The sequence below is a fragment of the Carcharodon carcharias genome, chromosome 1 (genome assembly GCF_017639515.1).
Source record: "Carcharodon carcharias isolate sCarCar2 chromosome 1, sCarCar2.pri, whole genome shotgun sequence".
NCBI classification, from domain to species: Eukaryota; Metazoa; Chordata; class Chondrichthyes; order Lamniformes; family Lamnidae; genus Carcharodon; species Carcharodon carcharias.
Genome location: NC_054467.1, coordinates 196,705,530 through 196,731,204, shown reverse-complemented (window position 1 = coordinate 196,731,204; position 25,675 = coordinate 196,705,530). Strand labels below are relative to the sequence as shown.

At 40.7% G+C, this 25,675-nt stretch overlaps 1 protein-coding gene across 10 annotated transcripts in view; it reads right to left on the bottom strand.

Annotated features, from left to right (window-relative positions):
• Positions 1-25,675, bottom strand: part of LOC121285080 (probable E3 ubiquitin-protein ligase HERC1) — a 436,191-nt gene that overhangs the window by 223,618 nt on the left and 186,898 nt on the right. For 8 of the 10 annotated variants that reach the window (XM_041201223.1, XM_041201218.1, XM_041201210.1 and 5 more), the window contains 8 exons: positions 22,302-22,457; positions 21,460-21,557; positions 19,047-19,142; positions 13,814-13,981; positions 12,118-12,357; positions 6,494-6,577; positions 3,334-3,866; positions 7-791 (listed from right to left, as the gene is read on the bottom strand). In XM_041201223.1, coding sequence (XP_041057157.1) covers positions 7-791; positions 3,334-3,866; positions 6,494-6,577; positions 12,118-12,357; positions 13,814-13,981; positions 19,047-19,142; positions 21,460-21,557; positions 22,302-22,457 — 2,160 coding nt within the window. The remainder of the gene's footprint in view (positions 1-6; positions 792-3,333; positions 3,867-6,493; positions 6,578-12,117; positions 12,358-13,813; positions 13,982-19,046; positions 19,143-21,459; positions 21,558-22,301; positions 22,458-25,675) is intronic. The other 2 variants (XM_041201250.1, XM_041201266.1) reach the window with 2 other exon arrangements.

Genomic DNA, 25,675 nt, shown 5'->3' with positions numbered 1-25,675 from the left:
CCTTACCTTTACTTTCCATGGTTCCACAATCTCCTACCAGGGAATCCAATGCACACTTGAAGATCATGACATGTGCACGCTCTAGATCAGCTAGTGAAATTACTCGTTTAATTGGGCATGGCCGCACTGCCCATTTCACCATGCACCTCATTAAGTAATGAAGGACCATTCTAAGTTCAGCATTCTCTAAGGAGCTGGAGGAAGATTTGGTACAGTCTGAACTACTAGGGCTGTTTGCAGTGATATTTGGAACAAGGAGTAAGTCTGCATATTTTCCATAACTCAGTATGACACTAAGGGTTTTCATGGCCCCAACGGAGAGATATGAAAGTTGCACAGCACGTAATTCAGCTAGGAATAATTCATGGCTTTGTACACTCCTGTCACATGAGTTCTGACAGTTTTCAATTAAGTCAGCATCCATTTTTAAAGCACATCCTTTTTGAGCCTCATTTTCTTCATTATGATCCAGTAAGTTTTTAGTGAATACATTTGAAGATTCCCGGTTTTGTAAGTTAGAGGGGTCTTTATGGTCATCATCTGCCATAAACTTTGCAATTTCATCATCCAGCTTTTTTTCTAGTTCAGTCTTGACAACTTTCTCAGGGGATTCTTTATTTTGTGTCACCTTGCTGCTTATTTCAGGCTCTTCATGGACTCCTGTCAAGTAGGTCAGGTCCAATAACATGGAAGGTTTAAGACCATGAAATCTTGTGATATCAAAGTGATAAGGCTTGCATGGTTCCAGAGTAGCGAGTGGTGTGTCACTGGGAGACCAAGAATTCAGGAAGCTTTATTAGCAGGTGATATAACACAATGATGAAGATGCGAATCAAAGAAAAAAAGGAAAAAAATAAAAGATGTGTAAAAGAGAAAGTGAAACAGATGTACAAAAGAAAATGGACAAAGAGAAAAATGTACAGAAATAAAATCGATATAAATTGGACAGAAGTAATAGTAAAGATCAAAATAAAATAGAAGTGATGTTTTTACTAATTATTTATAATGTCACACATTCAAAATATTGCTAGATTTACACTGACAAATAATCACAATTTTTTTTGTCACTCCCCAGCCTGCTGATAAGATGTTATCAATTCAACCCAGACCATTTGGGTTCCACACTCCTCTTAATTCACCAGGAGTTCGTTTGAACAGAAATGATGATAATTGGTCAGAGAAAACAGCAGAGGCAGGAAAATCCATCCCTAAAGTGAAATACGATTAGAAATAGTACCAAGCTAGCAGACATACATTTTTTCACTATTCCTGACTTCACTGTAGCTGAAAGCCAATTTCTTCAGAATATTTTAATTTATCTTTGGCTGAACTAAAATAGATGCAGCTAGTACCTGGCAGTGTATCAAAACAACCAGCAGGAATCTAACTTTAAGGATACTGCTGCTAAAAGCACTGTTTTGTGCACAGCAAAGTGAGGAAAGTTCACTTGACCTAGGTGGTTACGCATAGGCCTGGATCTTTCACGAGGCAGCAATCATTGTTGGATTGCAACTCTGCTCGAACCTTTCCACTCCGCATTTCTTGCTGGGTCTTCAGAGCCCGGTTTCTTCAAAAATGAGGAGCAGTGCCCCTTGGAGAGCTCCACTGCAGTGCTGTAGCGTTGGGGGGGGGAAGTTGAGACATCCGTTTTTTTCACGGCACTAGCTACCACATGGTAAGTTTACAGGTTCAGTGTGAATGTTAATGAATGGGTGAGTGATGAATGAATGAATGGGTAGGATGGTAGGGTGGGTAGATGGGGGAGGTCAATGGCTAAGTGGGTAGGGTGGTAGATGGACTGGGGGGTAGGTGGACTGGGGGGTAGCTAGGTAGGGTCAGGAGGGGTAGTCAGGTTGGAGGTTAGTCAGGTTGGCTCAGGGAGGAGGGGCCGGTAGTCAGGTGGTCGTAGGTACTCAGGTGAGTGGTTGGGAGTCAGTTCTGTAGGTACCTAGGAGTTAGGCTAGGATTTTTCTGCCTAACATTTCCTGTTTATGGGAAAATGTGAACTTGTCTACTTCGGCAGGGAGAATCCTAAAGCAGCATATTATTTAAATGGAGAGAGATTGCAGAACTCTTGAGGTACAGAGGGATCTGGGTAACCTGGTCATGAATCACAAACATTTAGTATGCAGGTACAAGTGATTAGGAAGGCAAATAGAACGTTGTTGTTTATTGTAAGGGGAATGGAATATAAAAGTGGGGTTATTTTGCTATAGTTATACAGGGGAATGGTGACACCACATCTGGAGTACTGTGTACAATTTCAGTCTCCTTAATTAAGAGAGGACAAAAATGCATTAGCAGCAGTTCAGAGAAGGTTCACTTGACTGATACCTGGGATGGGGCATTATGTTGTGAGAAAAGAGTGGACAGGCTGGGCCTGTATCCATTGGAGTTTTGAAGAATGAGAGGTGATCTTATTGAAACATATAAGATCCTGAGGGGACTTAACAGGGTGGACTCTGAAAGGATGTTTCCCCTGGTGGGAGAACAAGAGGACACCATTTAAAAATAAGGCAACTCCCATTTAAGACGGAGATGAGAAAATTTTTTCTCTCAGAGGGTCGTGAGTCTTTGGAACTCTCTTCCTCGGAAAGTGGTGGGGGCAGGGTCATTGAATATTTTTGATGCAGAGTTAGAAATATTTTTGACTAACAAGGGAGTCAAAGGGTTTCAGGGGTAAATGAAATATGGAGTTGAGGCCACAATCAGATCAGCCATGATCTTATTGAATGGAAGAGCAAGGTCAAAGGGCCAAATGGCTCCTAACTCATATGTTCATATGGTTAACTATCCACGTAAGTCCAACGGAACTATCCAAAGTCTCCAACTCTAGCTCAGAATCAGAGACATTCACGTATGGTCCTGGGGAGCAGAGGAACTGCTTGTGGGAAGTTCAAAATTTCCAGGTAATTCACATGGAGGTCAGCACATCAGGACTTCCATGGGGTCCCGTCACAGTGAGCATGTTGAATCATACATTCAGTTTCTGACAATCCAGAAACTGGAAGATCTAGGCCATTATATTTTTATGCACGTGATTTTAATGATTGCTTTCCTTCCTTTTGAGATGAAGGGAATTTCTAACTGTAAATGCCGATTGAATATATGAGGAACAAATCCACCGTACAAAACAATTCGCTCCCAATCCCTCTCCCACTTCCCACACCTTCTCATTCCAACTATGTCCGCCTACATTCTCAACCTTTTCTGAAATAGAATGGGTGGGTGGCCTCTTTCCATTATGCTGACATTCTTCAAGTTGATGAAGTACATAGGAGAAAAATACATTTCAGAATAAGATTATTTTCTAAATTCATGTAATGTTTGTACCTGATGGTGATTTCCACATCTTCCCACTGCAGTCTTGCAGAAGTGCCTCCTTCTTTCGTAACTCCTAAAAGGATTGCTTTGCGTCCTGAAGGCCTATGTACACAATGGCCACCAACACGGAGCCCGCAGTCAATTCCTCCAACAACTGCCAGAACAGGCCATACCTCTCTACATAGCATTCTTAGCTGTAGTTCAGCCAAGTCTGTGATGCCTTGGGCCTTATCTTCACCCTTGAATAACTTTTCCTCTTGTCCTTTTATTTCTTTATCTTCACTGGTATTTTTCTTTACAGAATATTTACTTCGAGTTTTATTCAGCTTCAAAACTTTTGCTTCTTTCATTATCGAACTAATTAGCTCGAGTCTACAAAGCATGTGGTGGTTAATTGCAGACATCCAGGTGTCATGGCTATGGAGTTTTCGGATCAACTGCACAGTTGCTTCTGCCAGTACAGTCATAAGAGGACTACAAAATGGTTCACCAGGCAGGAGGTCTCGAGAAATTCCACGCATCTGCATGTCACAAAGTGCCACCTGAAATATATGGAAAACTGTGATTTTTTTTAATGGAAAAAACAGTAAATTGGTTTCACAAGTGTAACTACTCACGAAAATCACAGGCATATTGATGGTTTCATTAGCCTAGGTTTACATAAATCCTGGATAAAGATATGATATTTATATCCAATGGAATTTAAAATGCACACATTTTTCAACCGCAGTTCCACTCGTAAATCTTGTGTATAATCAGGAATATGCATCTACTAACTAAACTGAAATGCGGATAGCAAGAAGGTGATAATTAAATGAGATTTTTCAAAGATCACAGAATAGCCTAAATATTGTAGGGTTAATATTTCTGACCACAATATGGTGATAATTCAAGTCAGCAAATATCAATACAATTAAAATCAACATATAGATATATTTGTAGAATTCAAAACTTACAGTAGTCCACAGCTCCAAAAATAAATGGACTACTAAACTACATATGTTCATTGCCCAGAAGGCATCACCACAAGAGCTCCAGCCTGCATCAAAAAGATGCTGAAGGACACAATTTTTGGAATGTTGAATTGCACATCCAAGTTTTTTTTTATTCATTCAAAGGATGTGGTGTCGCTGGCTAAGCCAGCATTTATTGCCCATCCCTAATTGCCCTTGAGAAGGTGGTAATGAGTTGCCTTCTTGAACTGCTGCAGTCCATGAGGTGTAGGTGCACCCACAGTGCTATTAGGGAGCAAGTTTCAGGATTTTTCTGAAGAATCATTTAAACATGTTCAGTTCTATGTGGTTATTTCACTTCCACACCAGTTCTTCTTCTGCTGTGTGCGAAGGGTTAATGCTTGTATGGTACTCAGTCAAATCTTCAAAAACCATGCTGCCCCCACCATGTTATGTTCTTCTATGTGACGTAAATATATCAATCATACAACAAGGGTTGGTGAAACAGTAATGTGGGTTCTTTACTTGAAGATAAAACTATATACAAATAATGTTAACTAGGAGGCTAAGTATACATGTCTGACTTCTACCAACTGCTGCTGTAGACCGAATACAACTTTTAAAAGTCATGGGACTACTGCATCACATCCTGTCTTAGTGGTAGTGAATGACAACTGTCCTTGAAGGTACATGCACCTCATATCACAATACATAACATTCACCTTGGCATTCGATTTGGCAGAGATGAGCCACATTCACCTTGGCATTTGATTTGACAGAGATGAGCTTTTTTTTATTCTTTCATGGGATGTGGGTGCTGCTGGCAAGGCCAGCATTTCTTGTCCATTCCTAATTGTCCTTGAGAAAGTGGTGGTTATTATTATGTGAATATAAATCCCCAAGCCAAGCAATAGCCTCCTCATTTGCTGAGTTTAAGGTGATTAGTCCGCAACTAAGTCTGTACAGGGGATACTCCTTGGTAATGTGCAACATTGTGTCCCTCTATAAGTGTATAAGGGGTTTGTGCTGAGGCTCCAGGGGTGGAGTTTGGCTACACAGGGGCCTTCACCTGTCCTGAATTTGTTTCGCAAGGCCCACTCTCATCACAATAGTTCAAAGCCTGCCATTTGACAGATGGGGTTTGTCACAAGAAACTTGTGTAAGACTTCCAATGTTTACTATTCCTTGATCCAAAGGATGCCTATTTGTGGATCTCACTCAGGAAGTTTACACGTGGTGATGGTGAGCCACATCTTGAACTGCTGCAAACCATCCAGTGAAAAAACGTACATAATGCTGTTGGGGAGGGAATTCCAGGATTTTGATCTGGCGACAGTGAAGGCCATTGATTAAGCAATTGAAGATGGTTGGACCCAGGACACTACCCTGAGGGCCTCTTGCAGCAATGTCCTGGTACTGAGATGAATGGCCTCCAACAATTCAACCTTCTTCCTTGTGCTAAGTATGACTTCAGCCTGTGGGGAGTTTTCCCACCGATTCCCATTCACTTTAATTTTACCAGGGCTCCATGATACTACACTCTGTCAACTGCTACCCTGATGTCAAAGGCAGTCACTCTCATCTCCTCTCTTGAGTCCAGCTCTTTTGTCCATGCTTGGACCAAGGCTTCTGATCACATATCCAAGGCTGCCTACTTCCACCACTGTTACGGTGTCCAACTCCATCCTTCCTCTACACAGCTGTTGCTGAAAACTTCACCCATGCATTTGTTACCTCTAGGCTTGACAATTCCATGCTCCTCTAGCCAATCACCCATTTTCCACCCTCCATAAATTTAAATTAATCCAAAAATTTGCTGCCTGTATTCTAAACTGCACCAAGTCCTGTTCAATCCATTGCCCCTCTGTTCACAGACCTACACTGGCCTTCGGTATGGCAACACCTCAATTTTAAAATTCTCATCCTTGTTTTCAAATTCATCCATGGCCTCACCCCTCCCCATCTCCGTAACCTTTTCCTGCCCTACAAACTTCTGGGATCTCTGACCTCCTCCAATTCTGGGCTCGTGCATCCCTGATTTTAATCTCTTCATCACTGGCAACGGTGGCTTTAGTTGCCTGGATCCTAAGCTCTAACATTCCCCCCTTAAATCACACCACCTCTCTCTCTTCCTTTAACACTTCCTTTTTGATCAAGATCTTAGTCTTAAAACATAACAATTTGCTTGAATTTGTGAAAATAGATAATTCAGTTACCTTTTCTCCAGGGTTGCTACTGTAAAACATCACACAAGGATACAGCTCAGTTGCATCAACATCTTCAAAGACTAATTTTGGTTCCTAAGATAAATAAGAAAAATCATCACTATTTTGGGCCAGTCTCCCTTAAAAAAAAAAGGCACCATAGGCTAGAAAAGAAATAGTTTCCCACCCAACTCACATGGAACTTGTTGCTTGAGCATGGTGGAAGCAGAAATGATGAATGATTTCAAAAGGAACAAGATGGACATCTGAGAGAAATAGACTTGCAGGGTTAAGGAGATGGGGTGGGGTAAATGGGGCTGATTAGATTGCCCAGTATGGACTCAATAGGCTGAATGGCCATTTTCTGTATTGTAATGACTTTATGGGCAGCATTTTCCCGTTGGCAAATGGGAGCGGAGCTCGTTCACCGACGCATAAAATGATGTGCGGTGACGCCGGGCGTGCGTCCCGACGTCACCGCGTGTCATTCTGATCCTCAGTTCGGAGTCCGCTTCGCACCCACTGAACTGTCTGCCGGCGGGATGAAGTTTTTTTTTCCTTTATTTAAATTTTAAATCTTAAACTGATCTCCCTGAGGCACCTCTCAGGGAACCACTCAGGGAATGCCCCCCTGCCCGCACAGGGAGCGCTCAGCGCTTCTGGGTGTGCGTCATGCTGGGCGGGCCTTAATTGGCCCACCCACGTTAAATGGCAATGCGTCCCCGATCGGGTTTGCGCCTACCCCCGCCCGCTCCCGCACAACACCCCCCGTCCGAGGGGTTGTACGGGGGCAGGCGCGGACCCGATCGGCGCCCCCGATCGGGGACGCGTTGCCATTTAACGTGGGTGGGCCAATTAAGGCTCGCCCAGCGTGACGCACACCCGGAAGCGCTGAGCGCTCCCTGTGTGGGCTGCGGTGGTGGGGGCGTTGCGTTCCCTGAGTCAGAATTGCGATGCGCGCAAAAGAGCGCAGAAATTTCCCCGAGGCACCCATTAGTTTAAAGTCTCTAAAGATTAATAAAGGAGAAAAAAACCTTTAGACCATGTCCCCTCATGTGAAACTGTCACATGAGCTGGGACATGTGTATTAGTTTTATTAAAATTTTTTCTAAGATTTCAAAAACATTCATGAAACCTCATCGCGCCTGTGGATGAGGTTCCACGAAGAATGCGAAGGCCACCTGGGCTCTTTGCCTGCCCGCCAACCTTAAGGTTGGACAGGTAGCTCCATTAATTATTTTAATTGTTAGTTAAATGGCCTTAATAGGCCTTTGACAGTTTAGCAGGCACGCTGCCGAACTGAAAATCTAAATGATGTGCAATGACATCGGGACGCATGCCCGACATCACCCCACGTCATTTTACGCCTTGGTGCGCCCCCGCTCGCCAAGCCAAAAATTCTCCCCTATGATCCATAGGTCCTATAGTCTAAATCCAAGTTTAAGGGACAATTATGTCCTTGCTAGAGAAGGAATAGAGTTTGGTAGAAGATCTATCTCCTGGCTATAGGGAAGGTGATGAGAGGCAAGCATAACACATCTTATTCAAATGCAGCCCCTACTGGTCAATCAGACAAGAATATTACAGGTTATGAATTAATCTATGGATCTGACTAATGATTCTCTCAGTTAACAGAAAAACTGGTAGCAGGAAGTAGCAATGTGTGCAAATAGAAGAGGATCATAAATAAATTGAAACAAGTGCACACCATATTCAGGTTAGTATTATGGCTAACCTTCTCAACTCCGCTACGCCCATGGCTACCCGACACCCAGATTTAACAGCTCTCCATGAAAGAATTTTTTGCCATTTCTTGGCTGCCTTTGGCACCCCAGAGGTGGAGCAGTGGGCCTTAAGAAAAGGAAACCTAGCAATTTTGACTTTGGCCATTAACAAAGCCAGGTTCTATAAACTGAACACTGAGCAGAAATGGTGTAATTCACAAGCGACACTGAAAAAGGAGAAGGTGGGTAAGGTGTTATAACCACAGCTGGTGTTAATTGTTGCACAAACCAAATCCCAAAGGGAAACCTGGCCTTTTGTATTCTGAAAATAAGATGATGACATAATGATCTCAGCAGTAACAGAACCAGTAACACTTTTGGGATTTTAATAATTACAAATAAAAGTTTAAATAACAAAAATAAAAGAAAACTTAAGCACACAATATTACAGTTACACAATTAAGGTTAGTCTTACAAAACATTCCCAAAAAACACTCCACTTGGTCCAACCCACAAGTAAACTTTCTAGGCAATACTCCCTTTTCAATGTATTACTATAATAAATTCAGTAATATTTCCCAAGGCAAACTATTGCAGCATTAATAGAGGCATACCACATGAGCTGTAACTCTCTCCCAGTCTGCTGTGGAATCCAAACTTCAGAATAAAACTGCTTTTTGCAGACCCAGTTTGACTGAATGGTTGATTCAAACTTCACCCCCACCCAGCTCCAGCTCAAACAGATATAGCTGCTCGTCTAACAGCTCAAACAACAGCTCCAGCTCTAGCTACTCTAAGCTCTCTACAGTAACTCTAAAATACCTTTTCCCCTTTCATCTCAGGTTCCATTGTTCCCACACCTCTTTGAAACTCAAACCCTTCGAAATCTAAGATCTTTCATGTCTTTAACTTGTCTTTGCTTTTGGGTCATCAAAATATAATATGCCCACTTCTATGGAAATCCTAGAAGATGCAAACACGTTTCCTGAAACCTCTTACTCCCTTTTGACATTCAAACAAACTCTCAACTTATCTAAAAATACAAATGTTAAATCTAGACTATTTACTTGTATCTCAAACCTAACACCTCTATTCTTTTCATGTTTTAACCTCCCCAGACAACCTGGCTTCTAGTAATCTCTGCCCAGCTTAATTAAACACAGGCACATATATCCTTTTCAAAAGAATAATACAATATTCCCCAAAAATCTTTTTAAAAAAACATCCATTTCTCACAAAGGAAAATATATTTCAATAAACTTATAAAATAAATGTATATATTTTTTTAAAAGACCAATCCTAAACATTTCAGTATAAGCTCATTTGTGACTTGAAAGAGGCATTCAGCTCTTGTGATCTATTGCAAGGAAATGGTGAATTTCAATGCCTAAGTCATTGACATTCAAAAAATAATTCATGACAGGCACATTTGGCTAGATATTGTGGTAGAAATAATGACGAGGCTAACAACGTTCACCTTTGTTAAAGCATAAATTGAACAACAACTCCTGGTGATCACACGTGAGCTATTAAATATGGAACTCTGAAAGCTGCTGTCCGTGTCGTCCTGCTCCTCTAGAAGCTGAGCTCTATCAATACCCTGATGATAGACTTGGCATTGAAATACATAGAATGGCATGGCGTTGCTGTACTTACATTATAGATACCCACTAAATGTATCTGAAAAAATGAGGGCATGTCCATTCTAATGAAAGTACCATTTTAACAGCATAGTAAGTTCTAATTGCTGCTGAAAAACTGTTTGGCACTGTCAATTAACTTTAGTAAACATAGACCTTCATTCCTTCTGATTTTAATTATTGTTGGTGATTTAAAAAAAATACTTATGCTTTCTATCTTTTATCCCTCTCTCATAATCCAATTTTTCTTTCCCCTTCTTTATTTTACTTTCCATACCTGATTTGACATTGAATTCACTAATCTAACGGACACTTCTGTATTCAGAAAAAAGCTACCGTGGGTGCTAGGAATCTGAAATAAAAGATTGTGTTTTCTACCAACATCGTGTATGTTCAGTGCATGTGCAGTTCGAACATGTTGCTTTGTTACGTCATTTAATGCGACAGAGTAGGCAGTGGCCAGGACCAAAGATGGCGTTGCTCAAATCATCACAGTTGGACAGCGACGTCCTTTTAACATGCATTCAGAGCAGAATTGTGAAACGTATGAATGTGTAATCATCCAAAACAAATATGATTTTGCAATAAATCCTCATTCTTCTTGATAGAGTGGTTCTTGGAAGCGAGCGTTAAAGAGGTTAATTCTAGGCATGAGAAATTTAGCGGCTGAAAACATGGGCGCCAATTTAGGAGCAATGAAAAATACAAAAGGGGCTAGAAATGTAGTAATATGCGAATCACTAAGAGTTGCAGGGGTTAGATGAGGTCACAAAGATAGGGAAGGGTGTGGAGTCTGGGGCAGGTTAGTGAGATTTGTAGGGGCTGTAGGAGTTTGTAGCCTCTGTGCTGAATTAATCATTCGCATCTATTTCCTCCACCACTCGAATGATGCCATCACCAAACACGTCTTTCCCTCTTATTCCCTCTCAGCATTCTGAAGAGACTGTACCCTCCTTGATACCCTTGTCCACTTCTCAATCACCTCCAACACTCCCTCCTCTTTCCATGGCACCTTCCCATGCAAGCACAGGAGATATGCAACACATGCCCTTTAAATTTGTATCTTTCGATTCTTCAAGGCTCAGGTAAGACAGCAATTTATGTGTACTTATTTCAATTTAGAATACTGTATTCACTGCTCACGCCACAATCTCCTCCACATTAGGCAGACTGGGTGATTGGACGTATTTCGTAAAATATTCAGTCCACAAGCATGATCCCGAACCTCTTAATTATCCTTTTAATTATCCATCCCATTCCTACGTTAACCTCGCTGCCCTCAGCCTCCTACACTGGTCCAATGAACTTTAACATAAACTCAAGGAACACCATCTCATCCTTCACTTATGCACTTTACAGCCTTCTCGATTCAACACATTATTCAACAATTTCAGATTATAACCTCTGCCCTATTTTTTTTTGAATGGCAGCTATTGGGGATAATTCTGCTTTGACCCACTTACACCTCCTCTAGGCCTATCTTTTGTTTGTTAACTTGTTACCATCTCCTTTTGCTTTGTACCATCATTCCTTTTGTCATTTATCTCTCTTGCTTTCTACTCTTTCCTTCTGTTTTTGGCCCCACCTGCTATTGCTGCATGACTTAAAAACTTGTTACAATTCTAATTTCTTCCAATTCTGATGAAAGGTCATTGACCTGAAATTTTAATTCTGTTCTCTCTCTCCATAGCTGCTGCCTGACCTGCTAAGTATTTGCAGTGTTTTCTGTTCTTTCTTCCTGGCTCAGTTGCTGTGCAGCACATTAACAATTCATCAACCTGATTGGTTAAGGTGATACAGTTAGATTCTCTGTTCATACAGGTTCCAGATGCTCATTAAAGGATGCCATGTTTTTTGGATGGTTAATTGAAAGGACTACAAGCGTAAAACCCCATAGAAAAGCTATCAGCAACTGCAAGTGTAGTAACCGGTTGCTGCTGACTGCAAAATCTGGCCCATTAATAACATGAAGAATCTAATGCTGACGCTTCAACTACTTTCTGTCCAATTAAGCTACCGCAGAAGAACTACAATTAGAAAAATTTCACATAATTCTTGCATTATCATACTTTCCACAAAGTACCTTAAGTTTAATCAAATGTGTAGCTATTACATAGCATAAATTCATATTTTCTCTCTTTTAAACACTTGAGGACCATTTTAAAACAAAATTTTATTCTATTATTACATAATGCAAAATCTTGATGCACTAAATGAGTTATATTTCTTAAGAAACCACTATGAATGCCAGGCCATCGGCATATTTTCTTACCTCACCATTCTTTCCAAATGAAATTGTTCTTGCTTCCACATCCAGGACACAGGTTATACAATCTCCCTGTGTATAACTGGGTAGGATACAGCCTTGCTCCCCACTATGGTAGAGATTTCCACTGTAAGCTCTGTAAAGCCACATATCTGATGTTGTACGATGGTTGAAATCTCTGATGGGCCACCGTGATACTCCAACACATGTACCCTCATTACCTTTATTCTCTCTGGTTATGTAAAACTGTACAAATTAATGAGAAAAAACATGAATTTATCAATTGCATCTGAGGCAAAAAAGATATGTAGTGCCCTGATTTAAATCAAAAAAAGTTGAAACAAAATTATGTTTTACTTTTAGAAATGTTTACCCAATTAATCACTGCTATTGCACATATCCATTGCTACACCTCTTAAAACAGCAAAGTGGAACAGCTAGGCAAATTTACACTGTCATTTCAACTCCATGATTGGAATGATTTAGGTGTGGTCACAATGCACCTCATAATGCCTGCCCCATTTCTTACATTATAACAGTGACTACACTTCAAAATAACTTTATTGACTACAAAGCACTTTGGGACATCTTAAAATCATATTAGGCACTATATAAATGCAAGTCTTTCTTTGAAAGTCCCACCTGCGAAAGTTTCCAACAGGCCCAGGCCATCACCGCAATGTAAAATGGTGAGGTATACGCTCTGCTAACTTTATTGACCTTTCCAGCATGCACCTATCTCTAAATAGCACATCTAGCTTCATAACCAATGGCAGAGCAGAGTCTGCTGTCGAGCGAGAATTTTAGGTAGGTGCTCAGGTTCACACAGCATGAAGCTGGTAGATCAATTGATTTTCTGGAGCCTTGGCACTCCTGAAAATGAAAGCAGGATCAAGACTTGGAAAATTAACTGATGTACTCTAAATGAGCCTGTATGCCTGCTTAAAATTTCACAGGTATAAAAAGGACATAAAACCAAGTTGCTAACATTTAGCAAAATTGTGTGTTCTCTAACCTCTTTTTGATGGGGAAATAAAGGGCAAAATCTTTTAACATTTATCAGCCACAGAGGGTGGTTTTTAACCACAATACTTCGGGTGGATTAACTGATCCTTTCCCACAAATGAAAGGATTCTGGTCATTCTTTCCAGATATAACCAGTGTCACCGTCATTAATAAAGTAAGTGCCAATTTGACAAAGTAATGTACAATTACCTCTCTGCTTGTAATTGATAGCCCCTACAGGTTTAACTATGATAAGGAATGTATAGGTGATCTTGCATTTTACAAAAACTTATTGTTTCCCTAGATATTTTGTTTCCATAACATGAAGCATATTCCAGCACATACTGTATTGAGAACTGACTAAAGAGTAAAAGCTATAGGTTAAATATGTAAACTTCCGGACAGTTTGCAGTTTATGCAATCATAAAGGTACTAATACCTTATTGCTATTGGATCACATCTTCAAAGTACTGAAAATTACTAATTTGATATAAAAAAAACTGACATTCAGAGATTTAAAACTGTGCTAGGTCATTACCTAATGTTGGGAATTGCACAACTAGATTGGGTACAACTATTCTTTAAAAAGATGGAAGCCAATGACTGATATAGGTACAACTGAAAACCAGATTTTATACTTTAGTTTATAATTGTTTAATATCTATTATTTCCAGGCAGTTTTAAATAGCACACTTGCCTTCCACTGAAAGCAGCCAGATGTTATGGCTGTTGTTGCTAAGCCATATCCTTTGCCCCCTGCACCATGAGATAAAACATTTCCAGACTCCATAACACAGCAAACCATTTTATCTGGATCAAATGAAAACTCTTTAATGGGTATATTGTCATCCTCTTTATCCTCTATCTGAAACAAATACAAAAACATACACTCAGTAAAGTTCACATTCAAAACTACTAAAGTAAAACATGTCTAGTATGATTAAATCTTTATAATTGGAGAATCTATTCTTGAAATATTTTGGATATCTTCTGCTCAAAGAACTACCTCAATTACTATCTCAAATACCTTAATTATGACTGCAGAAAAACTAAAAAGGTGACTTACTAGGGTAGTAAACTGGTGTATGTGAAATAAAATTAAGGGTGAAAATTCAAATAAATTTGTCAAATAAATCTATATGCACATATTTAAGATACAATAAGTTCCAAGGTATTTCACTGGAGCAAAATTTGACACCAAGTCAAACAAATAGATATTACAGCAGGTTTTTTTAAAAATTCATTCATGGGACGTGGACTTCGCTGGCTGGGCATATTCCATGAGAGTATTCCATCACACTCCTGACTTGTGCTATGTAGATGGTGGAAAGGCTTTGGGGAGTCAGGAGGTGGGTTACTCGTCACATTACTCCTAGCCTCTGACCTGCTCTTGCAGCCACATTTATTACCCATCCCTAGTTGCCCTTGAGAAGGTGGTGGTAAGATATCTTCTTGAACCGCTGCAGTCTCTGTGGTTAGGTACACTCACAGTGCTGTTAGGAAGGGAGTTCCAGGAGTTCTATCTGCTGCCCTTGTCCTTCTAGATGCTGGTGATCGTGGATTGGGAAGGCGCTATTGAAGGAGCCTTAGTGAATTCCTGCCGTAGATGGTACACACTGCTGCTCCTGTGCGTCGGTGATGGAGGGAGTGAATGTTTGTGGATGTGGTGCCAATCAAGCGGGCTGTTTTGTCCTGGATGGTGTCAAGCCTCTTGAGTGTTGGGGGAGCTGCACTCATCCAGGCAAGTGGAGAGTATTCCATCACACTCCTGACTTGTGCTATATAGATGGTGGAAAGGCTTTGGGGAGTCAGGAGGTGGGTTGCTCGTCACATTACTCCTAGCCTCTGACCTGCTCTTGCAGCCACAGTATTTATATAGCTAATCAAGTTTGGTTTCTGGTCAATGGTAACTCCCAGGATGTTGATAGTGAGAGATTCAGTGATGGTAATGCCATTGAACATCAAGGGGCGATGGTTGGATTCTCTCTTGTTAGAGATGGTCATTGCCTGACACTTGTGTGGCACGAACGTTACTTGCCACTTGTCAGCCCAAGCCTGGATATCTTCTGGGTCTTGCTGCATTTGGACATAGACTGTTTCAGTGTCTGAGGAGTCGCGAATGGTGCTGAACATTGTGCAATCATCAGCGAACATCCTTCTGACCTTATGATGGAAGGAAGGTCATTGATGAAGCAGCTGAAGATGGTTGCGCCAAGAACACTACCCTAAGGAACTCCTGCAGTGATATCCTGGATCTGAGATGACTGATCTCCAACAACCACAGTCATCTTCCTTTGTGCTAGGCATGACTCCTAACGGAGAGTTCTCCCCCTGATTCCCATCCACTCCGTTTTATGCTAGGGCTCCTTGATGCCACACTCTGTCAAATGCTGCCTTGATGTCAAGGGCAGTCACTCTCACACTCTCACCTCGGGAGTTCAGCTCTTTTGTCCATGTTTGAACGAAAGCTGTAATGAAGTCAGGAGTTGAGTGGCCTTGGTGAAACCCAAGCTGGGTGTCAGTGAGCAGGTTATTGCTAAGCAAATGCCACTTGATAGCACTATTGATGACCCCTTCCATTACTTTACTGGTGATCAAGAGTAGTCTGATGGGGCGATAATTGGCTGGGTTGGATTTATCCTGCTTTTTGTGTACAGGACATGCCTGCACATAGTTTTCCACATAGCCGGGTAGATACCAGTGTTGTAGCTGTACTAGAACAGCTTGGCTAGGGGCGCAGCAAGTTCTGGAGCACAAGTCTTCAGTTCCAAGGCCAGAATATTGTCAGGGCCGAAAGCTTAGTCAAAGAGGTTTAGGAGAGTTTTAGAGGAGGAACGCGATGTATAGAGGTAGAGAGGGAGGGAGGGAGTTCCAAGGTTTTAGGGCCTTGGCTGCTGAAGGCATGATACCAATGGTGGATTGATTAAAATTGTGATTCTCAAGGGCCAGAATTAGAGAAACATAGATATCAGGAGCGCTGTAGGGTTTGAGGAGATTACAGAGATAGGGAGGGGTGAGGCCATGCAGCGTTTTGAAAAAAGGGTGATCATTTTAAAATTAAGGTCTTGCTTAACCAGGCCCCAATGTAGGTCAGCAAGTATAAGAGCAATGGGTGAACAAAACCTGGTGCAACTTACAGACTGCAGAACTTTGGATCATCAGAATTGATGGAGGATAGAACATGGAAAGCTGGCCAGGATTGCACTGAAATAGTTATGGCACTGAGGTAAAAAGGTATCAATGAGGGTTTCGTGATTGAACAGCTGAGGCAGGGGAGGAGTCAGGAAAGCTTGCAAAGGTTTTAATGATAGTGCAGATGTGTTAGGAGGCTCATATTGGGGTAAAATGTGAAACCAAGCTTGTGACCAATCTTGTTCAGCCTCAGACAGTTGCCAAGGCGATGAATGAAGTTGGTGCTAGGCAACAGAGTTTGTACCGGAAACCGAAGTCAATGGCTTTTGTCTTCCCAATAGTTAATTGGAGGAAATTCCTCCTTATTCAGTATTGGGTGTTGGTTAAGCAATCTGACAATTTAGAGAAAGTGGTTGAGGTAGGTAGAGGTGTGATACAGTTGGGTGTAGTCAGATCACATCAAAACTGACAGTTTTTGAATGATGTTGCTGAAGGGCAGCATGCAGACGAGTAACAGGAGGAGTAGATGAATAATAAAAGTCCTTACCAGAGATAACATTGCAGGAGTGGGAAGGACACCATTGCAACTGATTCTCTGGCTGTGATTAGGTAGAAAATAATAGATCCAGGTGAACATAATTCCACTTAGCTGTACTGCAGGCATTGGAGGGGGATGGTGTGATCAACCATGTTAAAGGCTGCAGATAGGTCGAGAAGAATGAGGAGGGATGATTTACCTTTATCGCAGTCATAAAGGATGACATTTGCGCCTTCGAACAAAGCCATTTCAGTACTGTGGCAGGGGCCAGGGGTGAGAGTGGATAAAAAAAAAGGACCTGAAAATTAATGGCCAAAGACAAAAAAGGCCCGACATTTTTTTGTTACAGGAATCATAATTATAGCACTTTTTATGATCTATAGTGAAATGCAAATGCTTCTAGGCCAGTTCAAAAGGGTGTAATTATTTGAGTTCAAGGGCTAGAAACATTAATTTTCCCTTTGTTTACCTTCTATGAATGTCAAGAATGTGGACCAATGCATTTGTATGAAATCAGTGAAGTGATCTCAGCATTTTGGCATTCATGCACGTAACGCTGGGTGAAGTCAATGCTAACAACAGAACATGACCTTGCTGGAATATGTACATCTAAAGCAAAGCAAAGGACAATGGTAGTGCTTCGCGAACTATTTTCCACCATGACACCTTTTTAACTCACCACCACCTTCTCAAGGGCAATTAGGGATGGGCAACAAAGGCTGGCCTTGCCAGGGTTGCTCACATCCCATGAACGAATATATATATAAAAAAGCTATTGAAAATTAATGTGACACCAGCAAAAACAAAACACCATAGTAAGATTTGGTACGTTATCAAAACTCTTGCATTGTAGATCAACAAATAATACATCATATAAATATGAAAATCTGTGTTTTTAAAGTACTTTGTAAAAACGTAGGTTTCAGTCAAACTCTCAATATTCCATGGTGACAGAAAAGTCAGTGAAGTCCCTCTCCCAACCCACACCACTTACATTGTAATCAGCAACTCTCCCCACAGAGCGACCTCTTCCCAATCCATATCCCTCCACATACTCAGCACTCAACCCTTCCCTTTCTCCCCAACTAACCTGACTCACTCATCCCCTCCTCCTTCTCCACCCTCCACACTATCTGGATTTCTCCATCTGAATGTTGGGAGCTGGAGTGGGAAAGCAGCATTAATTGTGATGGGATAAAAGGGAAATACTTTATAAATTTGCCTCAAATCGTAAACCATTATAAAACATTAATTAATGTCAGAGAAAAGAAACTGTCAGGACCCAAACCCTGGGTCCTGTCCTGGGCCCCACTCCCACCTCTACTCCTCTTTGCCAGTCCTTTTCCCCACCCCCCACTCCCCCGGACATGCAGTCATTACTCCCTAACCCACCCACCACCTCACTTCTCCGGATCCCTCCCTAACCCACCCACCACCTCACTTCTCTGGACCTGCAGCCTTCCCTCCCATAACCCGCTCAGCTCCCCCCATTAAAAACAATCCTCTATGCAAGGAAATATTCCAAACCATATTTATCTGACCTGTCCCCCTTATCCTTTGTTTCATCCAACTACTCAATCTAATCTTCAACACTGCTATAGTTTCTGTCTCAAACACTCACCCTGGAAGTGATTTTGACTGTATCAAAAAATACAATATAGAAACAGGCTGCTTGGCCCAGCCAGTCCATGCCAGCCAGCATTAATGCTCTATTAGAGCTCCCTCCCACCTTGCTTCATTTAACTATCAGCATAACCCTATATTCACTTCTCCCTCATATATTTATCTGGTCTCCCCTTAAATACATTTATATATTCACTTCAACTACTCCCTTTGGTAGTGAGTTCCATATTCTCACCACTCTCTGGACCAAGAAGTTTCTTCTGAAGTCCCTATTTGAATTTTTTTTTGCGCTCATCTTATATTGATGGCCTCTAGTTTTGTGCTTCCCCAATGGTGGAAACATTCCGAGTCTACTCTATCAAAACCTTTCATAGTTTTAAAATCCTCTATTAAGGCCATTCCTTAGCCTTCTCTTTTCAAAAGAAAAGAGACCCAGTCTATTTATCCTTTCCCAATAGGCCTACTGATTGGTCGAATCGATTTGTCAGGTTCAGTGTTGTAACTTCTTAAATGCTCCTGTAACCTGTATTATGACATTTCATTATGTTAAACATGCTATGTAAATATAAATTATGTTCTGTGTGTACATATAAAAAACTGCCTGTTTTGATTCAGAACTCGTTTCTTCTTTCAATACCTCATTTGCTTTATCCACTTCTTTTTCCTTTTTGCTTAAAGCAAGTGGCATTTCCCACATACAAGCAGAAAGAGAACTGAAGAGCCCCTCCAAGGTCTGAAAAGAGAGATTTTATTAAGGCTGTAATCTTGAATATGTTTCATCAAATCACATTTAAGGCATGATAGATTGTCAGGAAGTCACAATCATAGTCTGTACTCAAACTACCTTGGATCACAGCATATAAAATGACCTGGCATATACGACGACACTATTTCTTTCAGCCCCAGAAATTACGTTTTTGCATATATTATATAAGTATAAGATGACCCCTTGCTTTTCAGCCATGACATTCTAAATTCGCATTCATAGTCAGCCTCAATTTTGCACCCTATAAATGCATGTTTTACTTCTTGATAGTTTATAACTGGGTCCAAGAAATCAAGTCGGCAGTGTGGGCTGTGTTGCAAAGATGTGCAGGAGTTTAAGACATGCCGACATAGAGAAATCCTGCATAGCAAACGAAAAAGATGCGACCACCCACACCGGTGGTTTACTTTAGTACTTGGTATATAAGTCGACCCCCATTTTTGGAGGGATTTTTCAAGGCTTCGAAGGTTGACTTATACGCCGACATCTGTGGTACCTTTACTTTGCTGCATTTTTATACAAACACTTCCAAAATCACAACTCTTCCTAATATTTAATGACTTTTATTTTTTCTAACAAGAACAATGGCATATTCATATTGAATGCTTCACCAGGGAAAAGAGAAAAATCAAACAAAACACTGAAAAGTAATGGATTACTAACCTGGTATAACATTGCATACTCAAGGTATAAATTCAGATTATTAACAGGGAGAATTACACAAGTAATATCCCTAAAGAAATTCTGAGCATCAGTTATATCACAACGCTTATCCTGCTACTCCCTTTGCATTATACAAATAAGCTCCACCTGATCCTTCCCTGCTCCTTCCTTCACTTTTATACCTTTTTCTCCACTTTTCATATTCTTCTGCTATTACCAAACTCTAATTCTCCATCATATCAACAGTTATGAGTTATCCCAAAGAAGTTTACTGAAGAAAAGAATTTTAACAACTAATTATTTCTTCATTCTGAAAGGCACAGAACGGGGTCAGTATCACCTCATTCATATCCGTTATAAACCTGTTAGAATTCAGCTTAGGCAATACTTAAAGAGAAAGATATTGGATTTTCTGGGACAAAATATAACACTTGCCTTGAAGATACATGAGTCTTTATGGCAGCCAAGCAGTAATGATTGGTGAAGGGGCTAGTGATGTTCCAAGTTGCAGGCTTACAGCTACACTCCATGACACGCCAATAGATTTAAAAGCCATCAATTATTCAGAGTTTTGTTCCATCCAGATGGGAACATTAGAAGATGCAGTCTACTAGTCATTTAGCAAATATTTAAAATTGTTGCCAATCACATGCATCACTGGTACAAAGAACTGTCTGGTTTGAAAAAAGGGGTTGTTCGCTACTGCAAAGGTAGTTCTGGTCAAATTCGCATCAATCTAATTAAATCATGATTTTCATCCTTGTGGCCATGGAAATTGTGTTTTACACAGGCAAAGTCATTTGGACATAATGTCTGAGCTCTTACCCTGTGTTGGACCAGCATTCCATTGTAAATGAATGAATGATATTTCAAATTAAATAAAGCCATTATTAGGACTTAAGAAAAAATAATGGATTAAAAATTACAAAACCACAGCATCCCAGAAAAAAGGGTGTCAAAATAACTAGTGAAACTGAAATTTCCCTCCTTATGGCCCAAAGAAACTCATCGAGCAGGCAGCTTTGTTTACTTCTATGACATTAGGTTAACAGAAGAGAGAGGCTAGAAACAGATTGGCTTGAAATATCCTGACCCTCATCCTCCTTTTTAATTTCATTGGAGTAAGGATTTGGGGACTTCAAAGCTTGAGAGGGAGAATCAATTATTTCAAAGGAAGTAAAATCAGCTTCCTTTTGAGTAGACTCCAAAACTGCAACTTTATAAACAATTAATTCTTAAAGACAAATATTTTCTTTTTTAAAACCAACAAGGGTAAACTGGAGACTTGTCCTGAAAACAGCAATTGAAAAAAAAAAACTGATGATGCTCAGGGGAAGCTCATCTGTGCACAGTTCAGGAAACTGTTACAAGTCTGATGAATTCAGCTTAATAATGGTGAAAGTATTTCAAAAATTACATTGTTCACCATTGGTACCCTTGCCATTTTAAAATGGAAGATACAAAAAGGAAAGAGTTTTTAAATGTCCCAGAAGTAAAGTTATTAAGCTGTCATATCTAGCTTGGCAGTGTGTTGACTTAAATCAGGGGAGCTCTGACCCAGATTCAAAATGAACTATATATACTTCCTAACCTTTTGGTCCAGTACACCAATAAGTCTTACCTCTTTAATTTGGTTCGGTTCAAAGCAGGCAGGCAGCAGGGACTCTAAAATATGTAATGCTAGCAGCTTGGTACGTAAGTTGCGTACAAATGGAACACCTGGTGGAAAATTTTATTTTAAAAGTTGTATTACTAGTTTGTCAACTCATTAGCAAATCAGGAATAAATTGAGAGAATTAAAGTTCTGTTTCAAGAAGTACAAAGATTTAGGCTGTATACCAATCTAAGCAAGAACAGTATCATACATTTACAATATATCCTCATAAGTAGTAAATTAAATAACAAAACAAGCAAGCAACTCCCTATCACAGGACTAAACCTCATTTTTAAATAGGTCAGTCAATAGCTTTAAATGACAATTTCACATCTTTTCGATTTATTATTGTTTATTACTGCAATAACCATTAGTCCCTCACGTACAGTGCACTAAACTACAGAATTGATGGATGTAAACAAACACAGGTTCACTGCTAAGTACATTCCACAACCATTCCGACCAAATCAACTGCATACCTTGCAATTATGTGAGCCAATTTCTTGAATTTACAATTTTATTCATTTGAACAACTCTCCACATGATGACCAATACTTATTGACTTTCTGAAACTATCAAAGTAGTTACTATTTCTACACTTTACTTAATATAATGAGAAAAGCACTTTTCAGATAACTGATAAAGGATGTTAATAAAGGTTTTATGAAAATCTATAGTTGCACTGACTAAATGACACTGGAGTACATTATGAATAATTTTCATACAATAATATTGCATTATTGCTCAAACTTTTTGATTTTAGTTGGATATGGTAATTATCAGGTTAGATGTCTACTTAACCATTTCACCTGTTTCGTGCATCCGTGTAGCTATCAATAAAAGTGGATCAATCCATTTCACAGAAACAATATTGCTCTGTACATTTTTGAAGGAGATAACACGACGCAAAAAAACAAGAAAGTCTCCCAACTGGGTTTCTATAATTCGTCTGCTTTTGCCATAATCTGTTCATAAAAGAAAAACATAAAATATTGGAGTCATTATCAACAGATGAAAATAAATGTAGAAAGACAACAGCACACAAAGCACAAAGAAAATGGGGACATTATTAATGTTGTTCAAAAATTCTTCAACTTCTGGAATCTAGATTCAAACTCAGCGCGATAAAGGTGAAAGCCTATCCTTTGATGGCAGTAAGGAATCAAATGGGAAATAAAGAGGAATCTTGATCTGGTTCCTAATGGGCATGGACACAGCACAACACTGCCCTTAATTCAGAACTTAGAAATACAACAGGATACATGATACGAGAATAAAAAAGCATCGATGCTTTTGGATTTGATGTTGAGAAGTTGAAGCCGAGACACATTATTGAAACAGTACAAGAGGCTTCATTTTACAAGGGTGACTCTGCAAGCTGGGAACATCATACAATGGGACAGTGTTCCAGAAAGTCGCAAGCACTCAGCCTGTAACTTTCCATCCATTAAAAAAAGTATTGCTAGATCACAGAATCACTTCTTACATGTAAATATGCTATATCATGTTGCAATCTTCCTCACCTTCATGAGCACTACATTCAGGAAAAGAGCTGAACACATCAGGCTTGGTATTCTCCTGCTTGCCATCTTTTCCAGGGAAGGTGCATAGGATTCCATAGGATATAAGGCACAGAAACCATTTGGTTCAACCAGTACATACCAACATTTATGCTCAACTCAAGTCCCCTCCCATTTTTCCTCATCTAAATCTATAATCATAACCCTCAATTCTCTTCTCCCTCATAAGCTTGCCTAGCTTCCCCTTAATGCTTCTATACTATTTGTTGCAACCACTCCCTGTGGCAGTGAGTTCCACATTCTCGTTCTTTGGGTAAAAAAGTTTCTTGAATTCCCTACTGGATTTCTTGGTGACTATCTTAGATTGATGGCTTCTAGTTATGTTCTTCCCCACAAGAGGAAACATTCTCTGTATCTACTATATCAAAATGTTTCATAATTTTAAAGACCTCCATTAGGTCATCCCTTGCCCTCCCTTTTTCAAGAGAGCCTGTTATGTAGAGCCATGTATTTCAGGTGGCATCCTTGTAAATCTTCTCGTCACCCTCTCAAGTGTCTCTATGGACAGAATCTTCTGGTCAGCGTGCGGGGGTGGGCGTGACACACCGACGTGTAAAATGACGCGTGATAATGTCGGGCATACGTCTTGACGTCATCGCGCGCGATCATGACATTTCGTTTGGCAGGTGCGCGCCGGAATTGGCTGCGTGCCCGCTGAAACGTTAAGGACCTATTAAGGCTGTTAAGAAAATAAAGTTCTTAAGAATGCTGCCCGTCCAACCTTATGGTTGGCGGGCCGGTGAAGAGCCCAAGCGGCCTTTGCGCTTTTCAGGAAACCTCATCCACGGGTGGGATGAGGTTTCCTGAAGCTTTTATAAAATAAATAAATACATTTTCCCACCTTTACAAGCATGTCCGAACTCATGTGACACAGTCACTTGAGGAGTCATGTTTGAATAAATTTTTAATTAAATTCTATGATTTTATTATACATTCAATCTCCGAGTCAGCTCCGTGCCTCAGGGAGATTGCTGCGCTCTTTCGCACGCATGTGCGAAAGATCGCAGGCCCTGACTTTCTCTCCTCCCCCCACCCGCACAAGTAGTGCTGAGCACTACCAGCTGCGCATTACACTGGGCGGGTCTTAATTGGCCCGCCCGCATAAAGTGGCATTGTGCAGCCGATCATGGGTGGCAATTGGCTCCACGCCTGCCCCCACCCAGCCTGCCCGCCATAGGAAAAATCCTGGCCTATATCTTTTTTATAATATAGTGACCAACACTGCGTGCTGTACACCAAATGTAATCTAATCAAGGTTCGATACAAGCTTAGCAAAACTTCACTATGTTTCAATTCTATCCCTTTAGAAATAAAGCCTAGTGTTTGGTTTGCTTTGCTTACATCCTTGCTAACCTGTGGCATAACTTATAGTGATTGATGTACTTGTACTCTGAGTTTCCTTTGTTCCTCTGTACAACGTAGATTTGTACTTTCCAAGGAATAAATGACTTCTCTATTCTTACTACCAAAAGTACAACCTCACATTTATCTGTGTTGAACTTCATTGCTGATCATTTGCCCATTCTTCAAGTTTATTAACGTTATTCTGTAATTTGTTACACTCATCCTCAGTAGTGGCTGTTTCCCACCCACTACCCCAACCACCAACCACCCCCCCCAACAAATTTGGTGTCATCCTCAAAGTTAGAAATTGTGCTTTTGATCCCACTGTCCATATCATCAATGTGGTCCCAGCACTGTTCCTTGTGTAACACCACATCCCAATCTTCTGTCACCCTTTCTCCCACTCCCCACTTTCTGTCTTAAAATCAGCTAGCAATCTAGTCAGCCACTTTTGTCGATTCCACATTCCCTGAACTTTTTAATTAGTCTACTATAGGGCATCTTATCAAAAGCCCTTTGAAAGTCCAGGTAAATTACATCTACTGCATTGTCTACTTCTCCTGTTACCTCCTCAAAAAATTCATTGGGCAGGATCTTCCGGTTGGCGAGCGGGGGCGGGCGGGGCCCACTTGCCGACGCGTAAAATGATGCAGGGTGACGTCGGGTGGAACTCCTAAGGCCATTGAGAAACTAATTAAAATCATTAATGGGCCTGCCTGTCCAACCTTAAGGTTGGCGGGCAGGCCGGAGCCCTGGTGGGCTTCAGAAAAAGCATGAAACCTCATCCACGGGTGGGATGAGGTTTCATGAGAGTATTTAAATTTTTAAATAGAGGTTTCAATAAAAGTTATGGGCATGTCCCAACTCATGTGAGTGTCACATGAGGGGACATGTCAGGGAAATTTTTCTATCGTTTGTATAACAATTTTTAATTCGGAGCTGATCTCCCTGAGGCAGCACTTAGCCTCAGGAAGATCAGTGCGCTCTTTCGCGTACATGCGTGAAAGAGCACATTCCTGGCTGAGGGATCCCACCCACCTCCCCCCCAACCCCCCACACACAGAGCACATAGCTTTAATTGGCCTGCCCACGTAAAATAGCGATGCGCCGATCAGAGGCTTGCCCGCTCCCGCACATCCCCCTCCCCCCCCCCACCAACGGAGGGGAAATTTTTCCCATTAAGTTTGGTCCAGCAAGATTTTCCCTTTTGAAATCTATACTCACTATTCATTATTATAATTCTAATTTCTAAATGTTCC